General features: G+C 49.3%; 1 protein-coding gene across 1 annotated transcript in view; it reads right to left on the reverse strand.

The window, feature by feature from the left end:
• Window positions 1-11,427: 11,427 nt before the first annotated feature.
• Window positions 11,428-23,498, reverse strand: part of TACR1 (tachykinin receptor 1) — a 59,385-nt gene continuing 47,314 nt past the window's right edge. Inside the window, exons 3-5 of the mRNA XM_066639630.1 lie at window positions 21,049-21,199; window positions 17,155-17,351; window positions 11,428-11,722 (exon numbers count right to left, since the gene is read on the reverse strand). Of these exons, the coding sequence (XP_066495727.1) occupies window positions 11,428-11,722; window positions 17,155-17,351; window positions 21,049-21,199 (643 nt within the window). The remainder of the gene's footprint in view (window positions 11,723-17,154; window positions 17,352-21,048; window positions 21,200-23,498) is intronic.

The raw sequence follows: 23,498 nt of genomic DNA on the forward strand, positions 1-23,498 counted from the left end.
TAGCAATATGTGTACATATCAATTTATCCATATATACTGACATATGCACTGTCAGTTGTAGTGAGGTGAAAGACTGAAGTGCCAGAGGGGCCCAAGATACCTGAAAGCATAGGGGCCGTGGGTTAATATGGCCCTGGGCGTGGTCATAATGGCTGCCCACTTTTGTCACTTTTTTTTCAAGTGGAAGAAACTTCAGCTCAAGTGCTCTGAGAGGGGCTGTGAGGGGGCTGCCCCCACAGTCACTCTTGCAGCAGTTGTGCCCTACTGTGAGTAGCATGCAACCAGCAGTAACTGCGGTGACATCATCACATCACCACAATTCCTTATGGGCAGGCACAGCATTTCAAGCGGGTGGCACAAGCGACAGCTACGCCGCTGCTTGAGAAGGTGATTTTCCAATCAAGGCCAGCAGGCGGACCCTGACAAGGAGTTTACTTTGTGGGGTTGTTACCAGCCTTGGGAAGTCTAGTCAGTGACTCAGACTCGAGTCGCAAAAATGCATGTTTTTCGGTGACTTGGCGACTCATGCATGCACTGAAGACGTGACTCCACGTGCAAGACTGAAAAAGAGTCAGGGCCCACCTGACTTGGCACTCATCCCCACGTGTGCCGATTCGAGTCTGCCCACGTCTGGGGATGCTTGCTTACTATTTTTGTGTGAAAAACCTCATGGGGTTAGCATTCCGACAGCAAGCAGTAGGCAGTTCCAGATATGTTTTGTCCAGGCAGGTAAGGATTAATGCAATTATTATTAATTATTATTATTAACAGTATTTATATACCGCTTTTCAACTAAAAGTTCACAAAGCGGTTTACAGAGAAAAATCAAATAACTAAATGGCTCCCTGTCCCAAAAGGGCTCACAATCTAAAAAGATGCAAAGGAATACCAGCAGACAGCCACTAGAACAGACAGTGCTGGGGTGAGGTGGGCCAATTACTCTCCCCCTGCTAAAAAAAGGAGCACCTACTTGAAAAAGTGCCTCTTACCCAATTAGCAGGGGGCTCTTACCCAATGGCCGGGGAGGTGGGAGTGAGCTCTTTTTCCCCATCTCTGCTAGGAAGGAAGGAGTGGATGACCACTGAGATCAGCATTCAGATATTTTTATTGGCTGAGGCAGGGCCTCTGAGAGGAATTTTGTCAGGGGGTAAAAAGTTTCTTTTGGGCCCCTTCCCAAAAGGGGAGGGAGTGAAACAGAGTAGGGGGTGACAATGGGGGTGGGCAGAATGGAGACAAAATAGGCTGGGGGAAAGCGGCTGAATAGTCTTTGGAGCCCAGGTCTACCAGTCTCCCCAATGCAGAGCTCAGGTCTCCCTGCCTGCCTGACTTTGGCAGCTTGATACAGTAATACAGAACACCAAGCGCACTCCTAAGTCTCTCCAAAATCTTTCAAATATAGGAGATAATTGCAGGAGATGCGTGTCATTCTAGTTAGGCTCACACTAGAATGCATCTAGACTTCTGCATCCCACAGCTGTGTCCCTGAGCATCTCTACGCTCCTTCATGGGAAGCCGATCCACAAGCCGAAGAGCTACTGTAGCAGGTCGGTTTCCTCCCAGATGTGACACTGTCAAGGAATGCACGCATTCCTGGGCCTTGTGGCAGTAGTTGCTGCCATGTGCCCACAGTAATGCCCCCAGCATTCCATGTGGGCAATGATTCTGGGTGAGATTGGAAAATGTCAAGTCCCAGGAACTTTCTGGGCCCCCTCCTTTGGCTCCTGGGCCCTCTTTCTGACCCTAGGCCCAGGTACAAAATACCCCCTTTAGCCCCCTCTCCTAGGCCCTGGGCTGAGAGAGAGCAGGAAGAGCAGCCCAAGGGGGTTCTTGCCAGAAGCACAGAGAGGGGGGAGAAAACTCTTTGCCTGATTCTGCTTTCCAACCTTGTGGCGACTTCTTCATTTCGTTGTTACTTGGGAGAGGGAGTCTCATTGAATGACCTGCTGCAGTGGGGCTACTTCTGAGTAGGGCTGCCAAGGATCGGGTCATCCTGGTAAGCCTCCCAGCTGCTGCTCATGACCCTCCTCCTCCCTCTTGCTGCTTCTGTTCCCCCCCCCCACTCCTGCCCTGTTTACAGATGAGCAGGAACAGCAGGGGAGTGAGTAAAGAAAGCTCTCCCTGACAGCAGCCCCGTTTTTTTCCACAGCTGGCTTTTTAAAGTGGGGTGGGAGTCAACTTGAGCCCATCAGAGTCACTAAAGGTTGACTCGGAAACTCGGAAAGTGCCCTTTAAGACTCTTTTTCAAGTTGAGTCATGGGGGGCAGTGAATCTGCGACTTGACTCAAGTCAAGCCTCACTGAGTTTTCCCAACCCTGGTTGCTACATCAGTGTTGGGTGGAGGGTGAGGACAGGTCTAGTTTTAAGCTCAATGGACCAACTGTTCCCAATTGGGCCCCACGCCTAACGGTAAAAATAAAATTAATTTTTTCCCCTAAATTATTTCAGTCACTAACACAAGTGATTGTGTAACAAGTTCCTTTTCAAAAGGTAATCTACACATTTTGTTTGTTTACTTGTAGACTGATATGTGTGCAATTAATTATGCAGGGGATGGACAGAGAGGATAGGGAGATGCTCTTTACACTCTCACGTAACACCAGAACCAGGGGACAACCACTAAAACTGAGTGTTGGGAGAGTTAGGACAGACAAAAGAAAATATTTCTTTACTCAGCGTGTGGTTGGTCTGTGGAACTCCTTGCCACAAGATGTGGTGATGGCGTCTGGCTTGGATGACTTTAAAAGGGGATTGGACAGGTTTCTGGAGGAAAAATCCATTACAGGGTACAAGCCATGATGTGTATGCGCAACCTCCTGATTTTAGAAATGGGTTATGTCAGATGCAGGGGAGGGCACCAGGATGAGGTCTCTTGTTATCTGGTGTGCTCCCTGGGGCATTTGGTGGGCCGCTGTGAGATACAGGAAGCTGGACTAGATGGGCCTATGGCCTGATCCAGTGGGGCTGTTCTTATGTTCTTAACTACAATTCCCAGGAAGCCTTGCAGGTCTCTTGTTATCTGGTGTGCTCCCTGGGGCATTTGGTGGGCCGCTGTGAGATACAGGAAGCTGGACTAGATGGGCCTATGGCCTGATCCAGTGGGGCTGTTCTTATGTTCTTAACTACAATTCCCAGGAAGCCTCGCAGGTCTCTTGTTAACTGGTGTGCTCCCTGGGGCATTTGGTGGGCCGCTGTGAGATACAGGAAGCTGGACTAGACAGGCCTATGGCCTGAGCCAGTGGGGCTGTTCTTATGTTCTTATGTTCAATTTTGTATTAAAATGTGCTTAGATCCATTTGGTGCATTAACTCACATGCAATTTTTAAGCACACATTTGGATGGCTTTCCATTCTAACATAGAGCTATAAAGCCTATAATGCATTTTATTTATATCTCCAAGTTTCTGTAGAGCTTGGCTGTGAACCTAATATACTGATGAGCCGACCCTCGGTGGCAGAGAGGAGTTGCCGTCAAGTGGAGCGTGGGAGGCGAAGGGCCAGAGAGAGACCAGGCTGGGAAGGAATCCAGCTGGAACGAGGTGTTCTATGAAAGACTAGAACTAGTCAATTGTAAAAATCCCTACGGGGGTTTAGAACAGCCTGTCTATTTAAACTGCCTTGGATTAAAGTCTGAGGACCAAAGAAAGGTGGTATAGAAATACCTGTATAAATAAATAAATAAACCTGAGGCCCCACCAGAAATGTTTCCAATTGGGCCCCACAGCTCTACGGCCAGCTTTGGGCAAAGATGTGTCATGTTCTGTCAGTGCACAGTGCTGTGATCCTGCCTACAAAGGGGCAGTAACCTCTGACCCCTTTCTTCTGCTACCTCCCCATCCCTTTGTAGACATCAGCTCCTGATTTGATGCCTGGAACTGGTATTTGACTGCCTTTGCTCCTGGCTTCTGCCCTCTGGGTTGTTTCAGCTGATCTCCCTCAGGCACCCTGCCCTCTGTATCCCCTGCTGGGCTCACCCCACCCCACTTCCTCCATTTGGCCCAGAGACAGAGGACAGCTCTCCATCCTGCTGCTGCCCATTGTAAAGCTGGGTGCTGGGGTCTTGGGGGGTCAGCCAATGGCCTCCCTTCCAGAGCCCAACCTGGGTGGCCTCTGCTTCTGCTGCCAGCCCTGTTGTCACGCCCAGCGGATCTTCAAGGGAAACTGCTTCCTGCGGAAAAATGTGCAAGTCACGTCTAGGAAGTTGTTGCTTGATGAAAGGTGATCCCTATCAGCTAAAATTAAAAACCACAACTCCTCTGTGCAGGACTCAGGGAGCAAAACTAATTTGCAAGATTGGGCATCTCTATGCAAAGGGTAACTGATGACTTCAAGTGGGGACATCAGCACCTTTCTGGATACAAAATTAATGAAGTGGCAGATGGAGTTGGGCCTCTTTGCCTGCAGCAGGCCGGCTGGCCAGCCGGGCCATGGGGAATGGAGCTCCACTGCCTTGCAAAAGAGGGAGCCTGCGTGGTTAACCCCTTGTGGTTAACCCCTTGTGGTTGCTGAGTTTTGCCAGGCAAAGCTTGGAGAAGTCGGTCGCAGGGGCTATAAATTCATCCTTGGGAGAGGCAGGGATGCACCCCATGCTGAAAGGCTCTCGTTGAACCCAGGCAATTCAAACAATCACCATGCAGTACCATGTCAGACTGAGTGGTGAGCAAACTGATGATGTGCATCCTTGCCAGAGTGGTTTCCTATCTGGAAATGGGGTTGGCAGCCCAATCCTATGCATGTCTACTCAGAAGTAAGTCCCATTGTGTCCAATGAGATTTACTCCCAGGAAAGGGTGGATAGGGTTGCAGGCTGAGTCTTTCTAACAGACTCTCCCCAAATCATTTTTTTAAACAGGTTGCAGTCCTGGAAAGGACGGGACAAGGGAATGGACCCTGACCTGGTTCTCCTTCTGCCCCATTCTTCCCTTCTGCCTCTGCCTCACCCAGAGACAAAGAAACTCCCACAATGGCTTTGGTGGGTGAACCTGATTGCTGGTAGCTGTCATGGGCAGCAGGTGTGTGACCCAGGCACCTCCAGAATGGAACTGGGTCCAGTCAGGCTGGCCCACCTCATAATTCAGTGGGATAATAATAATAATAATAATAATAATAATAATAATAATAATAATAATAATAATAATAATAATAATGTATTTATATATCGCCTTCCTGGTCATTGGATTACTCCTCTGACTTTATTCAAGGTGGTTTACATAGGCAGGCGTTTCTAAATCCCTCAAGGGAATCATAGAGGTTCTCTCTTTCAAGAACCAACAACATTTCAGAATGGATCTTCCTGGTTTGGTCTCACTTGTGGCCTCCGGCTCTCCCGCACAGGCTGACAAGCAGCTCCATCTCTCACATGGAGGGCAGGCAAGACGCTTCTTGCTCACACCAAGAGCAGGTGGAATCACTCAGCTCGGCTTGTCAGCTGCTTCAAGGTCTCGCCATTCTCAGCCGTTCAGGGAGCTGCTGGTGTCCTCGAACTGGCGACCTTCTGATGTTATCTTCGGGCTAACGGAGGCTCTACCCTCTAGACCAGACCTCCTGCCCAAACTGCTGCATGAGCACACCCATATGGGACTTTTCCCAGGCCCACAATGCACAGGCGCTCACAGCACTGAACTGTGTGTTCATCCATCTCTCCTCACCTGCTCGTCCATTTAGACCCAAAGCATGCTGGAAGCTGTTGTGAGGGAGGTTGTACCTGCACTCACCTGGAATGGCAAAGGGACTCCTAGTATCCTTACTTGGTGAATGTGTGTGTCTGTGCTGAAGTTTGATAGAGATTCCAATAATTTTTGCATTGCCAGACCCACTGCAGTTAATTAAAGATGAAATTGATAATCAGTCAGAGATGATTACGAGGCGCCTTGTAGGCTAGGAATAATCTGTTCCTAATTACATGAGTAAATGCTATCTTTATGCATGTGGGTATGTGCAGAAGAGACAAGTTGGCTGCCACTAGCATTGGAGACAAAGACCAGGACGAGTTCTTGGGTGGCTTCTTGCCAGTGTACATTCGTAAGTTTTTTTGTTCCGTGCCCCTTTTCGACTCATCCACCTTTATTCCTCTTGATATCCTGTATGGAAAGGCAATTCCTTGCATTCTCGGCAGCCAAAGGTGTGCCCCTCCAAGGATTCCTGCTCCCTTTTGTCCTGTGCATGTTGTAGCTCCATCTGTTGCTCCTAACACAGTTCTGATCTTAACTCTGCCCCCTTTGTTACTGAGGCATCCCCCCTGTATCTGCAATGGTTCCATCCCCCCCCCCAATACTGAAATGGTGGATACAGGGGATAAAGTCCCTGAGGCAGTTCATGGCTGAACACAGTCACGTTCTGGCAACTCCTGCGACGCCGCTGGAACCAACCGTATTGGCTTCTGCCTTTCCATTGGACCATTTCAGCGATGTGGAGAGGGGGGATTTGCTGCATGGGTAACAGCCTATCCTCCATACCTACTTTACCCAGGCTTCGCGCACTGGAGAGGACACTCTGTTCCAGACCCACCATTCAGAGCGTGACACCATAGTCTTCCGAGACTGAAGGATGCCAACAACAAGGATACAGGGGAACCCCATATAAAGCATTGTGCAACACATTGATAAAGTGTCCCATACCCATCAGTGGCAGACCTCTCCAGTCCGGCACCCTTTGTGCCAGCCCAGGAGGGTTGCAAATGTGCTGTCAAGCACATTTGCGCCTCCTCTAGAGTCAGCTGGGTCGGTGCAGGGATGTGTGCCGGAACGCTGAGGCTGAATCCAGCCTTTGCGCCAACTCTGATGGGGAGTGTTGTGTTGGTTGAGCTCGGCCAATGCAAGGGTCTGGGGTGGGTGGGGAAGAGATGGAGGGAGGTATTCCAGGTTGGGGGGAGGGCAGGAAGAGGGTGGTCCCAGGGCAGGCGGGTGGGGAGCGGGAGGCAGGGATGGGACCCGGCAGTTATGCCGGATCCCAACCCTGTTCCCTGAGCAGCACAAAGTGGCTCCAAGCTGCTCCACTCTCCTCAGACTTAAGCCACCTCCAGAAGTGACACAACTCCAAAGAGACCCATTGGGACTGTGGTGGCTTACCCAGGGGTAAGGGGAAAAGTTTCCCCTTACCTCCGGCTGAGCTACTTTGGGTCCCTATCTTGCACTGGATACCGTGCAGGCCCTCCACATTTTGGCTGTGTCCCTCTAGTGCAGGGGTCTCCAAACTTTTTGGCCAGAGGGCCGCATGAAATATCTGCCGCAGTGCTGAGGGCTGGAAAAAATTTTAAATATAAAATTTAAATAAATAAATTAGAGATGGAACTTAGATGAGTGACTAAATGAATGAGTGGGCTCATTTCTCAGCATCTCCGGCCCTCCGAACACCCTCCAGATGCAATCAGAGCACAGCTCTGGTCATGTTCAGTCGAGTGGACCAGAGGCTTTCAGCGGACAAGAGGCTCACTGCAGGCCGCATCTGGCCCCCGGGCCGGGGTTTGGAGACCCCTGCTCTAGTGTTTAGGCTGCCTGCCTACATGTCACATTCCTATCTTAGGCAAGAAAATAAAAGAAAGTTCAGAAAAATGAAGGTAATGGGCACAGGGGAGGCATTCCACCCCCCTGGAGAACCATAGATAAGTGAAACCACAGATATCAGATCCATAGATATGGGGGGATGCCTGTATTTTGGAGTGGGGGAGCTTCCACTGGCATCCAACAGCAGCTTCTGCCCATGAAAAATAGCAAGTGGAAGAAGGGTTACAATCAGGACCAAAATGACAACAGAAAGTGTTAAAGGTCCTCCTACTCCCTGCCAGGATTTCGTCCCACCTCGTCTTCCCCAACTGCTATTGTGTCTAGGATCCTGGCTAGTTCTAAGTCAGTCTTGATGTCAACAGACAGACAGGACCTTTCTCACCCTACCTGGCGATGCTGCCAGGGACTGAATGGGGGAGGGGGGTTGCCATCATCTGGGTTTTGCTACAGCTCCTTGTAAATACTTACAACCCCCACCTATCAATTTTTTTCAAGTACTTACAAGGTATGATCATAAAAATGGCATTTCTTTTCTTTTTTGTTGTTGCAGCTAACCTGGGGCTGCTTGCCCATTCTCACTTTGCCCATTTTCACCAAAATAGGCTCCCCAACTTACACTGATTTTGGAGCAGAGATTGTTGCTGCTGTTTGCTCTAGAACCTTCTTGAATGTCTCTTTGGTCCCTGAGCACAAGCAACTTTTCACTTTTATTGTCTGTATTTGAACCGCCAGTCAGCGTTCATCTTTCTGTCCTCCTCCTTTAGTGTCCTGAAGATACTTCACCTCATTTTGACAAACATTTCTGGAAAGGGTCAGATTCTTACCCGGTGGTGGTGGCGGCTAAAGGATGTAAATATCTGTTGCACTGTCCCACCCCCAGCTCAGTGGAGAAACCAACTTTGCTGTTTTACGAGACGGAATTCTTTTATTATGTAGAAACGAGCAGCCAGGCCTCTTGAGTCTCCACACCACTCAAGACTCAGATCCACCAAATATGAGACAAATTGCACTTGAGGTGCTTCAACTATGACCCCTTCCTTAAGCGTGTCGACATTCAGAACACGTAAACAGGAACAGCAGCATACGGATACACTGGCAAAAGCAATGGGCATTCTGTTTGTGTTACATTCCACCATTTTTTTTTTCATTTCACAGCAACAACATCAGTTGATGACTACCTTGCTACAAATGTCAGTAAGAACACTGAGGCACGTAGGAAGCGACCAGGAACTTTGTACAATATGCACCAAAAAAATCACATACATTATGAATATGGTCAATACATGATCTCCATCTCTCCCCATCCCACCTGCTGTCCTTGATGGAATCTCAGTTCTTAAGGTTGGACACATGCAATGCATTGTCTGGCTACTGAACAGCTGGGTAAAAGTAACTGGTGGAGGTGATATGAAGCTTCTCTCTGCGGTGCTGGATTTGGGATGGCCCATTCACACATGCAGGGCACCACTTGATGCTGCAGAGCATGCATGTGTGGATCAGCCCTGGTGATGCCTGCACTTAAGAACATAACATAAGAACAGCCCCGCTGGATCAGGCCATAGGCCCATCTAGTCCAGCTTCCTGTATCTCACAGCGGCCCACCAAATGCCCCAGGGAGCACACCAGATAACAAGAGACCTGCAAGGCCTCCTGGGAATTGTAGTTAAGAACATAAGAACAGCCCCACTGGATCAGGCCATAGGCCCATCTAGTTCAGCTTCCTGTATCTCACAGCGGCCCACCAAATGCCCCAGGGAACACACCTGATAACAAGAGACCTCATCCTGGTGCCCTTCCTCATCCTGGTGCCCTAGACTTCTGGTCTATATCTGGGCTACTGGCCTCTGGACCAAGCACCTGACTTCCAATGCAGGATTCGCGGTTCCATCATTGCAAGACCAGGACTTGATCCTCTGGATGGTGCCTGGAAATGCCAGTCTCCTTCCCTACCACATCTTGCTCAAACAAAGCCTCCCACAATGCAACTGCAACAGCTCTGCAGGGTTACTTCTCCCTGAGTGGCTCCACCTGACCTCCTGGGCTGCTTGGAAGTGCACCACTTTGGCATGTAACATCACTCCAGGAGCACTTCTGGTTGCCCCAAACCTTTGGCCTTACCTGTGTGTTGTAACATTTTCCAGTGTAATCAAACAACTCCTTTGTTGCAGTGTTGATGCAACAGCATGTTACACAGAGCAAAATGTCCAGGGGCACAGGCTCCACGACAGGTGCCCCCACCATATGTTGTAGCTGGCCATCTTTCTGAGAGACCCTTCTCATATTACCTAAGGATCCACCTCCCTTCCAGGAAAGACCCACAGAACACTGTCCAGTGGCCTTCACCCCCTAACATTCATGCACCAAACACCTGGAACATTTTGGAAATGGGAGGGCCATGTGCCCCTTTGCAGTCCCTCCTTGCTGGCTCTTTTGGGACTTTTTTGGGATTGTTCTTATTTCACATGCACATTGTCTCGCTTACATTTTCATTTGAGTATTTTGGGTAAGACACCTTAATATATTCCATCCCATTACATTATCTTACCCCACATTTATTCACAGTTCTGCTTTCCCCAGATCCTGCTTAGTTTAATCTTATTGCAGGAAACTCCCATCCATCTCTGTCATATGAGCCCTGGGCAAGAGCTGCTTCTGCATTTGAAATGCGACTTCATTTTGGTCCTCCTCCCATCACAAATAGACATTGCAGTGAAACAGCATCCCTTGATTGCACTTCCAGGTCCAAGTCCCACAGTCTTGAATGCAGAGCCATTCTTCCTCTCTCCCCTCAACTATGTACACTCTGCTTTGCCAGTCATGGAAATGGGCAAACTCCAAGGAAGAAACTCTTTGGTTAGTTTGTACTATCAGCAAATTCAAGTGACAGAGTTTGTTTTTTTTTTCTGGAGAGACCTATTTGATGCTTCTGGTATATGTGGATTATTTGAACCTTCCCTCATTGAAGGAAAAAAAAAATAGTCCCTCCTTGCATAAAGAAAAATAGCATCATGATGAGAAGTCTAGGCTGAGAGCATTTTGTCCCAAAATGCTAGTTTTCTACATGAATTTCCAAATTTCTCATTAAAAGGAATAGAACAGTGGTTTTTTTGTTCATGACCAATGTGCTGCCTCTGCTCCTTGACCTTGAATGTACACAAATAACCTTGAACATGGTAACCCATGGCTGCTTTCCAGTGCACTTTTGGAAACCTCAAGAGGAACTGGGTTCACTTTAGTTCAGGACAAGGATCTGTATAAGCTGTTGAGGGGCTTTTCCTAACCCGAGATGCAAAAAGCCTGAAGCTCTCAGAGAGAGGAGGATCTGGTTTGGAACCAACTGGGATGAAACACAAGCTGTGCATTCATCTCCACAAAATTGGCTGTGAACATTCCTGATGTGGATTATGAATTTCACAATTTGGTTGGACTGCAGCTTTCAGAGAAAGTTCATTTTTGGAACTCAAACACTGCAAAATGTGGTATGTATTGTAGACATTTCATTTCCATTCCTTATCTTTTAGTTTATAAACTTGACCATTCCATCTGCTCCTTGCACAAAGAGCAGTGACCTGTATGGCAGCTGGAAGAGAGGGATGGGAACAAAATCGAGATGTGCAGTGGGATGAAGAAGAGGTGGAATAGGATCAGAGAAAAAAGTCTGGTGGACGACAGCTGGCTAGAAAATGAGGACAGGCACCATACCAGTGCGACACAGGATCCCAAAACAAAAATCCACTTGTTAATGGAGATGGTCCTTTGTGGCCCAAGTGTTACAAAACATCATAGCAGAGACCAAGAAGGAAGGAGAGTGCCACTCCCAGTCACAGAAAGGACACATGAGTTGGAGAGGGCCATTGCTGGGGAAAAAAGGACACTGATCTGCAAACTGAGCCACACTTGCAACTGAGACACGTTGGGTGGAGAGACAGCTTAGGAAAGTGTGTTGGAGTAGAAGCTCAGACTCTCTGAGACGGTTTTGGAGTCACTGCGGGAAGAACCGTTGGACGTCAAATCCACAGAGACACGCTTCGCTTTGCAGCTAATGTCCTCCAGTTCCTCCTCCGGATTGCCAGCAAGAGAAGACACAGTGGTCTCCATCCGACTGACCTTGTACATGCTGCTCTGGGTCTGGAGGTACCTGGCTGACTTCATTTCCAGCCCCTCATAATCGCTGGCACTGATGAACGGGCACCACCGGAACGCATGCTTGAAGCCAATCCGGAACCTGGGAAGACAGACCAGACCTTTATGCCTAATAAAGGTTGACTTGACTTGACTTGACAGACCAGACTTGTGCCAAGAGCCATTTGAGATGCCCTCAATGCCTGCATTTCACGAGGATTTTATAGGGGGAGCGTCTGAGTCAGCTGCAACCTCACAGGTCCAGCACAGGATCTCGGTTTTCCTTTTTCCTGTTTAATCTCTATGCTAAATGTCTGTGCCCAGGCAGTCCACATTAAATAAAAAAACATAAAAACCTGTTTGCCTGAGATGTATGTAATGTACCAATGAAGAAAAACAACATTATTTATCTCAATGTCTGTATGATTTAGGGCTAAACTAGATATTACTTGGAATGTTGTGTTTAGAATGTTGCACATTTTGGTAATTGAAGGGGGTTTTTTTTGGCCTATTTTTCTATATTCAGGGGACACTGTTAGGTGCCCAGTGCAAGTCCAGCAGTGAAAGGCTCCTGGTCCATCTCTCTGCAAAAAGCCTTTGTCCTTTTTCTGTTTGAAAACCTCCATTTCCAGGCAGCCACTTGCTGGATGCGGATTCACGATCCATCTTCCTGTCTTTGGACACTGCTACCTCTTCAGAGATAGAGGTGGCAGAGCCCAATGAGAGCTGCGACCCCCAGGAAATGGAACAGGGCATTCCACAGGAGTGGCAGGGCACCTACAGCTTTGCTTCGACCAGCTTTCCTTCCCACTGCTTTCATGAGCTCCTGCTTTCTCCAGCAAAGAGATGGAAAGTTTTCCCTACCCGGGCTTCACCTCCTGTCGTCCTTACTTTCTGATTTTATTTAAGGTCAGCTGTCCTTGAGAAGCACAAGAGTTGGTTAGTGCCAGGGGCTGCTACGGACTCTGGTGGAATCTGAGCAATCTAGCCATGCTCAGATGAGCAGCCTTGATCCCCAGGGGAGAAATGTGCTGCAGTGCTCAGACACACGCGTGGAGGAAGGCTGCCTTCAAGTGAGTCAGCCCCTTGGGCCATCTGGAGTAACATGATCTACACTGGCTGGCCGAAGCTCTGCTTAGGGATCTTTCCTGAATGCTGTCAAGCAGTAGAGTAGCCAGAAGGGGTGGCGCGGTCACTGCAATGTGCATGTAAGCGGCCCCTCCCACTCATCATCGGAGCCATGGCAGCAATGCGCGGCGAGCACCTGCACGTTGCTGTCGCTGCCCTGAATAGCTCTGACAGTGAGTGGGAGGGGCCGCTGACATGGTACATTGCGGCATCTGTTGTGCTCACTGTGCCATTCACCCTACGGCTACACTACTGCTGTCAGGAACCGAACCAGGGCTCTTCCACATGTAAATCATGCTCTCTTCCACTGAGCTCTGATTCATCCTGAGGCCAAGCTGAAAAAGCTTCTGAGGACACGCTGATTTCACCCCAACATTCAGAAGCTGCAAATTTAAATTTCAAACTCGGAGACCAAAATCCTTAAACTTGCCAGAGTCATCATGTCTGATGACCTCTGGAGTTTAAACTGCAGGCTCAGCATTTGCAAGCCAAGAACTTCCTGAAGCTGCCGTGATGTATGACGGGGTTGATCCCATCAATTTAAAGTAAAGGAAAACAAACGTGGCAGAATAATTAGCTGCTTGAAGCCAATGCAAGAAGCTCAGTCCAGAGAAGGCAGAATAAAGGTTTTCAAACCATCGGAGGTGATTTATAGTTTTTTCTCCCCATAGTGGAGTAAAATTAGGGGTGTCATTAGGGATGGATCGATATGGCAGTGCACAGAAATATTATTGATTGCTTGGTAATTATTGAGGAACTGAGTTGTGAAAGCCAAATCAAAAGCACCGTCTCCTTTTCTTGGCAAATGGTAGCCCAGAGGAGGATTTTCATTTGGAGAGTGTAATGGAAATGCGCAAGATCCCTGAGGAGGCAGGGTGTGGAGTCAACAGTGGCCCCTTGGTCTGGCAGGCCTGGGAAGTGTAGGGTTAAACACCAGGGCCTTAGACTGCAGTGGGTGGGCTGCACAGCTGCAGCCACTTGCAGGTAACGAGGCCCTCAGGGATAAAAGCAACTCCTGGAGGAAGGAAAAGGGTGTGGGTGTAGAAGGAAGGAGGTTGCAAAGACTGAGAGAGTAGAAGGAAGGAGGTTGGAGGAGAGAGGACTGACTGATGGACTAGCTGACTGATGGACTATAGAACTAATGGACTGGCTGACGGACTACTGGACCTGCTGACTGACCAATGGACTAACCGACTGACTGGTTGACTGATGGATGGACAAACAGGCGAATGGACTGGATTGCTATAACAGAAACTGCTGGAGTCACTGGAGACTGGTGTGTGGCTGTCATGCCCAACAGCTGCTGAGAACCAACGCATTGCTGTGGTGGCTGGAGAAGCTGCTGGCAGGAGAGGGGAGGAAGGAGGACCTCTGCAGGTTGAACAGACCAGCTACCCTAGTGATGGGGTCCAGTAGCGCAGAACTAGGGCCATTGTTGGGGAACGAAGGGGAACTAATTAGCTACAAGTGGGCATATATTTTCAAGGCAAAGCTTGGATCAAGAATTTAGCAAAACAGAGAGCAGCGTTAAATGAACCCTCCCCTCCATATCATAGCTGTACACATACAGATGCAATAACACATTGCTCCTCTCATCAACTTTGGCCTTAAATTGATTGTAAACATAGGCTGTGTTGCATTGATAGGGTGGCATTAGAGCTTGGTCAGGGTGTGCACTGGCTGAGGGTCACACCCATTAGTGGGCCCATCTGGCTAGGCCACCTCCAGAATCCTTCATCCTGGTTGTAGGACCTGCCAGCCAATTTCTGGGTCTCCCATCCCCTGGGAACTGTCTGCTTTCCCACTGAACAGTTTCCATGAGCAGCTAGGCTCAAAACAGTGACTTCAGCAGCTGCAGCTGCCTGGTGCTATGCATTCCTGAGTGTTACTCCAAAAGCTCAAGGCTCTGTTTCTTCTTCATGTGTATCAGCTCAGCCGCACCTGCTTGATAGCTCTTCTCCCAAGGGATGTGAATATGTCTTGTTGTATCACTTTAGCAGTAGACACTTAAGTCTTTGCTCCTAGGCCTAGCTGGTTGTGTCAGCCTGGTGAGTCTCCTGGAAAATGCTGTAAGTCTTATGCCTGGAGATGCCCCTGTGATGCTCTTAGACTTTAGAGCAGTGGTTTTCAACCACTGTGCCATGGCACACTGGTGTGCCATGAATGGGCCTCAGATGTGCCGGAGGGCCAGAGGAGGCAGACAGCATGCTTCCAGGGGTTGACAGCCTGGCTGTCCTTACTTGCCCATTATGGTCTGACAGCAACTCCCTCTTGGCAAGTTGAAAACAAATGGGTGCACCTGGCACCTCCATTCACCTCGAGGTGAACCTGATGGGAACTGCAGTTCTCAAGCCCGAGAATTCAGCTCAGAATGGGTGAATGAGGTGTGAGTGAGGGGGTGAGGGACGCTTGCTCACTCACTCAGGAGCGCTCCAATTGTGAACACAGAAGGACTGCAGACGCCAAGCCGCAGCTTCAGCAAAGGCATCTCACTCACCCACTCGGAGCTGAGTTCTTGGGCTTGAGAACTATTCATCCTCATCCCCCTTTCAAATGGGGGGGAGGGGTCCTATGGAGTTTACAGCAGGACTCAAAGTCCAAGAAGATAAGCTTTCCCCCTCCCCAAACCTGAAGTGGGAGAGAGAAGAGGAAGGGAGAGCTCTAAACTTCTTGCATTTATTACGCTCATGCCCTGCTTCTGGGCTTTCAGCCTTTTGTGCTAATTTGAGTTTTCCTTTCATTTTTCTCACGGGCTTTTGCATCTTTATAAGGAAAAAAAACTGCTTCCAAAAGAGCAACAGATTTCTCTTCCTTCCCCACCCAGCTTTCTCTTCCCTGTTGGTTGTGAGTGAAGCTATGCAGAGAAAACTGGTTGGAGTTTTTGTTTCCTGCCCCCCCTTTCCTTGCTGTTGTGACCACTTTTGCAGGCGGGGTGCAGGTTTTGCTTGGTAATGTGTTCTTAGGGGTGGTGGTGGCAAAAATGAAGGGATGATCATTTACTTCTTTGGTTCAATTGGCAAATTGCTGAACAGCAGTGTGTGCCCAGTAAATGTGGTGGAGTTGTATGAAATGAAAGGGGCAGGAAGTAATGCCATCCACAGGAATGCTTCCTGGGAGGCGTGAGACTCCTACAGGGAGGAGACTGTTGTTGGAGCACATTGTGGTTCTGGAAACACCAAGAGGATCACAGCTTTCAACTTGCTTAGCTTTGGTTCCTAAGCTTTAGGAGCTCAGGGACCACTAAGGCAAAATTTGGAGACGGTGAGGACCACATGCAACCCCTCCGCCCCCGTACACAAAAAATACAACTAAGTTTGTAATACATAACATAATAAAGAAGAGACGTGCGAAGGAAGCACCAGCTCAGAGAGACATCTCAGAATGGCTGCTGCATGTGGTCTCGGGAAGTAAAGCCCTTTTGGCGTGCACTACGAGGAGACCACGAGCGAGTCTATGGCCAAGAAGAGCAGCAGTGGGCTGCAGCCACAAAGCAACTGCCCACTCTCCCATCTGTCATTAGTCTGTGGAACTCCTTGCCCCAGGATGTGGTGATGGTGCTCGAACTCCATGCCTTTAAAAGGGCGATTGGAAAAATTTCTGGAGGAAAAGTCCATCACAGCCACAGTGTGTTTAACAGCCCAATCCTATGCCTACTCATGTAATTATAGTCAATGGGGCTTACTCCCAGGTAAGAGTGCACAGGATTGCAATCTGAGGAGATGGGGGAAGGGCACCACTGTGGACAAAGCTGCTGCTGCTGCTGCTGCTCTCGTGAGATGGAGGCTGGAGAGAGGGTGGGGAGGCAGGAGGTGGGGAGAGGGCGGGGGGGGGGAAGTGTTCCCAGGGCAGGGAGTGGGGAAGGAGGGAGATCCAGAGCCTTGGGGGGTGGGCTCACCGCCTGACACAAAGGCTCTTGATACACCACTGACCTTTTTGTTGGCGGTGAATTGAGTAGCCCCATTGTAGGAAGGGGGAAGGAAATGAAAGTCCCCTTCTCCCAAGGTGCCACCCGGAGCTGCTCGAAGTGTGCAGAATGTGGCAGCAGCCATTTTTGGCGCCACTGCAGCCACGCACCCCAGGTATCTCAAGATTGGGCTGTCAGGCCTCAACTCACAATAACTTGTGAGTCAAGCCAAAATGACTCTATAAGTGGTTCAGGTTGAGTTCAGCAGCCATGCGCTATGACTCGGGAGACGGGTCAGGGGGGTCGGTAACTCATGACACATTACTTGGGCTCAGTGACTGGAGCATATCCCTGCAGACCACATCTGAGGCATCTGGCTGGCCACTACGGGAAAGAGGGTATTAGAACCCACTTTGATCTTATCCAGTGGCAGGGCTCCTCTGAGTTCTTGTGCTCCTAACAGACTTGCAGCTAGCCAAGCCTGATGCACCCATCACCTTTACCTGTCATTGAGGCAGCAGTAAATAATGGGGTTGTACATGGTGGAGCTCATGGCCAGCCACAGGATAGCCAAGTAGACCTGCTGGATGTACTTTTGCTCGTACCACTCGGGTTTGAAATGCTGCAGGAGGAAATAAATGTGGAAGGGCAGCCAGCAGACCGCAAAGGTGCAGACCACGATGATCATCATCTTGACCACCTGTGGGAGAAGGACAGCTGCTTAAAGGGACGGCAACCAACTTGGAGTGGGGTGACTACAGCCCTCTTCACGCCACACCAGAGCTTAAACTAAATGTTGAACTGCACAGCCCTCCTCACCCCCTGCAAAACTACACCCCCAATTTTGCTTCCGTGGTGGACCTCCCCAGCCCCACACTCTGGGGCAAAGGTCTGTGATGGCTGTTGCCACCCCCCATGCAGAAATCCGCCCCCCCCACTCACTTGAGGCTCACGGAACCTAATGTGACCCATGCTTGTGTCAGGGAAGCCTCCTAAAGTTTCCCTGATGCTTTAAACTGTGCTTCCGGGAAACTGGAAGCACAGTTTCTGACCCCATTGGGAGCCTCAGAGAGGCTTCCGCGGGGTCCTAGAGGCTCATTCCCGTGACACTTGCCCCATAGACAGAATGGCAGGTCCACAACTGCTGTCCAGGACGAGGCTTGCGGGTGGATTTTGTACATCATACAAATTTCACCCTGAATTTTCTGATCTCACTGAGTGCATGCAGGAAGCACGCCCCTTGTGGAACCTGCTCAGAAAGAGTAGAGGAAAAGTGCTGAGTTCTCTGTGTCAGGGATATGTTTTGTCTGTTCCATGCATTTTAGTCTCCTTGCCACCCATGGTTGGAAATAAACCCTTTGCCATTGGTGCCTGTGTGTTTATGATATCTGAGAAGGAGGATATCCCTCCTTCTGTCTCGTTTTAATCCTTCAGCCACTTAAATAAATGCCATCATTTTTACAGCTTACCAGCTTCAGCCCAGTTCCCTAGAGCAGGCTTCCTAGATGTTCCACTGCCCCAGGGCCTCCCTTTAAATGCCAGCCCCTGACTTGGAAGTAATTGCGGTGACCTAATGAAGTCATTGCAATTACTTCTGGCACGCACCAAGCATTTGCATCCCACTCGGAGCAGCCTTTAATGTTTTTCGTCTTTGAAAGAAGCTACTCCGAGCCACGTGCAACTGTGGCTGTGTTAGGGGGGCTATGGATGGGGGTGCCATACCTAGAGACATGCCACCCGGGATCACTTGCCCTTGCTGCTAGTGGTTCTGTAGGAGGCGGGTTGTCAAGCAAGAATTTCTTCATCTTGAGACTATTTGTTTCAAGGGTGGCCCTTTGAATGTTAAGGGATCCTTGGTTGTCTTGAAAGAGGGGCTCTTCCAAGGCATTCTCTCTTTGTCTGTGTCTCCTAGCCTTGGACAGCGGAATGCTACCAATTCCCCATTAAGCCCAGTTTGAGACTGGGAAGAGGGAGTGGGAGGACCAGGGAGAAGGGGCCATTCCCAATCACTAGGAAATATGTCCACCTTGCCCCTCCTCTTTTCCCTTCTTCCACCAGTTTGAAACAAAAGGACTCTCACAACAGTGTCTGTTTTGGCAAATTTGCCTGCTACCCCACCTGCAACAGGCAGTACTGAAAACTAAACCAACCTCCATTTTTTTCTATGTTTGTGCTTTTTAGACAGTGTTTAATTTGCCTTTCTTTCTTGTGCATGCTAGATGTGACCTCCATTTTCCTTGAGATAAATTCATTTTCAATTACAATGTAGTGCCTTTGAATGTTATATTCATCAAAGCCCAGCCCACAGGTTACTGCTTATAAGCTGATAGTTGGGGAACAGGGTAAATTATAAAGAGAATTTGGAAGATCTTCACTGGTGGAAAAGGTGAGGTGATGACACAAGAAGAGCCCTGCTGGATCAGGCCAAAGGCCCATCTAGTCCAGCTTCCTGTATCTCACAGTGGCCCACCACATGCTTCAGGGAACACCCAAGACAACAGACACAACCTGCATCCTGGTGCCCTCCCTCACATCTGACAAGAGGCACTTTGTGAGTTTTTGAACATTTTAGGAGGGAGCCAAACTAGGGGGTTCATCAAAGAGCCACCTTCCTTGCTTGAAGCTTTGTCACAGGTATATATCTGTGCCAACAAACAGCCAGAGGAGAACCTTAGAAGTCCCTTGTATGAAAAACCTTGTCGTATAAAACTAACCTTTAATTCCACTTAGATGGAGTTCACAGTTCCCTAGGGGAATATGGTGACCCTGCAACTGACAGCCCCAGTGCTGGGAGGATGACTTGGCTTCATGTTTCTGACTTTGCAAATAACTTCTTTGTCACCATTCCAGATCCTTCAACAGCTCACAAATAAAAATAGAGACAGTCTTGCACAGGGGTGGCATCAGAGGTCAGCCAGCCTGGACACTGACTGCTGGTCCACAACTAACTTGGCTCTTCTGCAAAAACCTTGGTTCTTGTAGGGACAAAATGCACAAGCACAGGAACGTGTGCTGCTGCTGGGGTTTGCTTCCAATAGAAGAGTTTATTTTTTTCTTAAAAACAGCCATTTGAGGTGGCAAACCCAGCTGAACTAGGGGTGTGTGCATCCAACTTGTTCCCAAAGGGAAACTGCCACTTTGGGGACAAATCCTCACTTCAGTCAGGCAATTTTCAGGATAAAAACAGCAGGCGGGGAAAGAACAGACTCCTCCTTCCTGCTCGCCCTGATTCCGAGTGCAATTGCTGCCCCACAGAGCTGTTTTTTATGGAGAAAAAACAGGTGTTGGAATCTGGTCAGGGCAGCAGGCATTTGTGTGCTGGTGTTGTCTGGCCCTGTGCAAGACTCACAGCCAGAACTATTCTCTGCCCCACTACGTACTGCTGCAGTCTCATCTCTGAGCATAACAGCTTCTTTATTTTTTTAAAAAAAATTAAGAATGATTTAATGAAATGTTTAATTTCACACTGGATCTGGTGACAGAAGAGCTGCAAAGAAAGGGATGCTCATGCATCTTGTGTTCTGTGTGCATGCATTTCCAGGGGGCAGCCCTACATGGAGTGCACTGGTAATCTAAACAAGGAGGTAACCAGAGCCTGGCTCACTGTGGCTAGGCATGCCTGTGCATCCTTCTCTCCATCAAGAAAAGGAGGGAGGGGGCAAAATGGGGGCACATCGTGCAGGCAGAGACTGGAGCCACACTCTCTGCTCTCCACTTATTCTTTTACTGGCAAGACTGGGATTTACAGGAGCCGCATCATCAATAAGGCTTGGATGCCCAGATAGAAGGAAGCCTCCCATGTTAGTCAGCAGAGTCCCTAAATTTGAGGCAGTGCTGTGGTGCTCCCCTCTTTACAAAGTTCATGGTAATGAGATGTTATCTGGTGTGCTCCCTGGGGCATTTGGTGGGCTGCAGTGAGATATAGGAAGCTGGACTAGATGGGCCTATGGCCTGATCCAGCAGAACTGTTCTTATGTTCTTATGATGCTCTGATCTTGGACACTCAGGAGCAAAGTCCCAAGGTACTCCTAAAGTACAACATTATGCCACGGAAAAAAAACAACACCTCCTGGGACAGAAGAACCTGTCATTGAAAGGCAGCCAGAGTGGGGGCTTCCTAGAGCTTCTTTAGAGCTTCCTGGGGAAGGAGTTCCATAAATGAGGTGTCACCACTGAAAATGTCCTGCCTCTGCTACCAACTTTCTGCTAGTAGCAGGCCAAAGAGCAGGGCCAGACAGCAGGCTCTAGACTCAATATTTCCCCAGAGAACACCATCAAGATAAAATAGGGGTGGGGCCAAACACTGGCAAACAGGGACACTACCCAGAATCTGATCCAGAGCAATGTTTCACTCTTTTCTCCCATTTCTCTCTCCAGCCTCCTCTGCAGCTACTCACCTTGCGCTTGGCAGACACCTGTTCATGGTAGCGGTCTGAGGAGTCCCCTGGTATCTCACTAGCCCACAGCGTGATACCAACCACTATGTAGGCGTAGCCTATCACCAGGAGTGGCAGGACGTAGCTCAGCACAGTCACACAGAGGTGGTACCTGGAATGAGTTGAAGAGCATTAGTTAGGAGAGGCTCTCATGGGAACTCAGCCAGCTTGGCCACAATTGTAGGCAAAACGCGGCACTTCCATAGCAAGGATCTGGGGTGCACAAGCACAGGTTTGGTAAGAATGTCTGCAGAGCACAGTGAGGTCAGAGCAAAGGCCCATGTCTTTGCTTGTCTAGCTTCCAGCATCTTCCCACAGTGACCCAAAAGCACTGGCTTTTGGGAATCCCATCACCAGGGCATGAAAGCAAGAGCCCTCTCCCTCTGTGGTCCTCCAGCATCTCTGAACATGGAGGCTCAATTTGGCTATCCTGGCCAATATCTGTTGATATCCTCAATTGTCTGTCCGATCCTCTTACAATTGTCTAAGCTAGTCAGCATCACATCTTGGGGAAGAACCACAGACAAATCTGCCAGCATTGTTGGTATAGATGAACTGGGTTTGATTAGCATGGCCATAGCACACTTGAGAAAGAGCTATATCTCAATGGTAGCACACATGCTTTGCATGCTTATCACTCTGGGCCCAACCAAGAGTGGGGAATAAGGACCCAATCCTATTGAGCGCACGCCGGTTCACTGCCAGCACGCACTGTTGCAAACATGCCATAAGGCGCATTTGTGGGCATTAGCGCCAGCCCAGTGCTGGAGCTAGTCCAGTGCAAGCCCGTGCTTGGACAGCGCCATTCGGAGGTCAGAGGTTCACTGTCCAGTAGTAACTCAGAGCGCTGGGTGGCAGAGAGGTAAGCCGGGGCAGGTGGGGAGATGGGGAAGAGACGTTCTGGGGCAGGTGGAGGATGGAGGAAAGTGTGGTGGGGGAGGGAGCAGGGTGGGACCAGTGAAGTTGAGCTCCACCAAATCAGGAGCTCCAAGTCAGGCTTCGCAGCCTGATATGAGGTGTCCTTACTCTGCACTGGCTAAATATCCGATGCAGAGCCAGAGTAGCCCCATTGCAGGGCTGCTTCCCTTACTCTGGAGAAGGGGACGAATGTCTCCTTTTCCCAAGGATACCTCCTTGAGAAAAGGAGACATTCGTCCCCTTCCTCTTACCATCTTGCCAACCTCTTACCTCTTGCCATCATGAGATGGCAGTGGCTGCCCAAACACCAACAGGATGTCGTGGCAGCCATTTTGGCACCACGACAGCCCCATGCACGAACCAGCTCAAGATTGGGCTGTAAGATCTCTGGGCCTCAAGCCCCAGAGATCCACTGCCAGTCAGTGTTGACCCTACTGAGTGAGACAGACCAAGGGTCAGATGCCACAGAAGGCAGCTCCCTCTGTCCTCAGTACTCATTTATTCTCCACGCATAAATCCCAACCTGCACAGAGTCCTCCTCCCTGGTTCTCAAAATTCCTTTGCAAAAGATCTTTCACTTTGATAAAGATTTTTTTACCTCTCCCTTCCCGCAGGAAAGCCATTTGCTACATTAACAATTTTCCCCAAATTCCAAAGCAATACGCTGTAGTCACGGACTTGATTGATTGTAACGCACAACAGCTGCATATTGAGTTTGATCAGGCCCAGGGATGCCAGCATCTCTCTGAGCCCTTCAGTTTCCGTCCCAGCTCTGCTCATCAAGAGCTTCCAAGCTAGAGACTGAACCTGAGACACTGCCTGTGGGAGGCTCAGCCATGGAGCTACAGCTCCGTCACTCGATCGCCTGGCATGCTCATGCTCTCCATCGGCTGGTTCCGAAAGACATGAGCACATGAAAGATCACCCAGCCAAAAAGAGAAAACTCGGTCCAAGGGCCACCAGTCCACTGTTAAATTCTGGTTGACAAAAATAGCATGCTAGGGCAAACTTGAGAAAATAGCTCTTGGGTTCTGCTAAGATTATTAAACACTGAAACACAGAAAGAAACTGTTGTTTAGATGCCGAACTCTCAGCTTCTCAACTCTATCTGGAGAGCCAGGCTTGCAGCATTACCTAGAAATGCGTTCACCCAGCTTCAGCTGCTGCACCGAGACAGTACGTGAGCCATTTGGACCTGGGCACACTGACCCATGCTTTAGTAACTTCAAGACTGGACTACTGTAAGGCACTGTTCATGGGGCTGCCATCTAAGATGGTTTTAAAACTGCAATTAGCGGAGAACGTGGCAGCTCAGGTGGTTGCGGGGGCTAGACAATATGGCTCTGCTGGACCACTGCTTCAGCAGCTACACCAGCTGCCCATTCACTTCCAGTCCCAATTCAAGGTACTGTTTCTAACTTTTAAGGCCCTCCCTGATCTGGGTCCAGGCTATATGAAAGACCACCTCCTTCCCTACATTCCAGCCCACGCTC

Source organism: Tiliqua scincoides, chromosome 11, assembly GCF_035046505.1.
Source record: "Tiliqua scincoides isolate rTilSci1 chromosome 11, rTilSci1.hap2, whole genome shotgun sequence".
In the NCBI taxonomy this organism is placed as follows: domain Eukaryota; kingdom Metazoa; phylum Chordata; class Lepidosauria; order Squamata; family Scincidae; genus Tiliqua; species Tiliqua scincoides.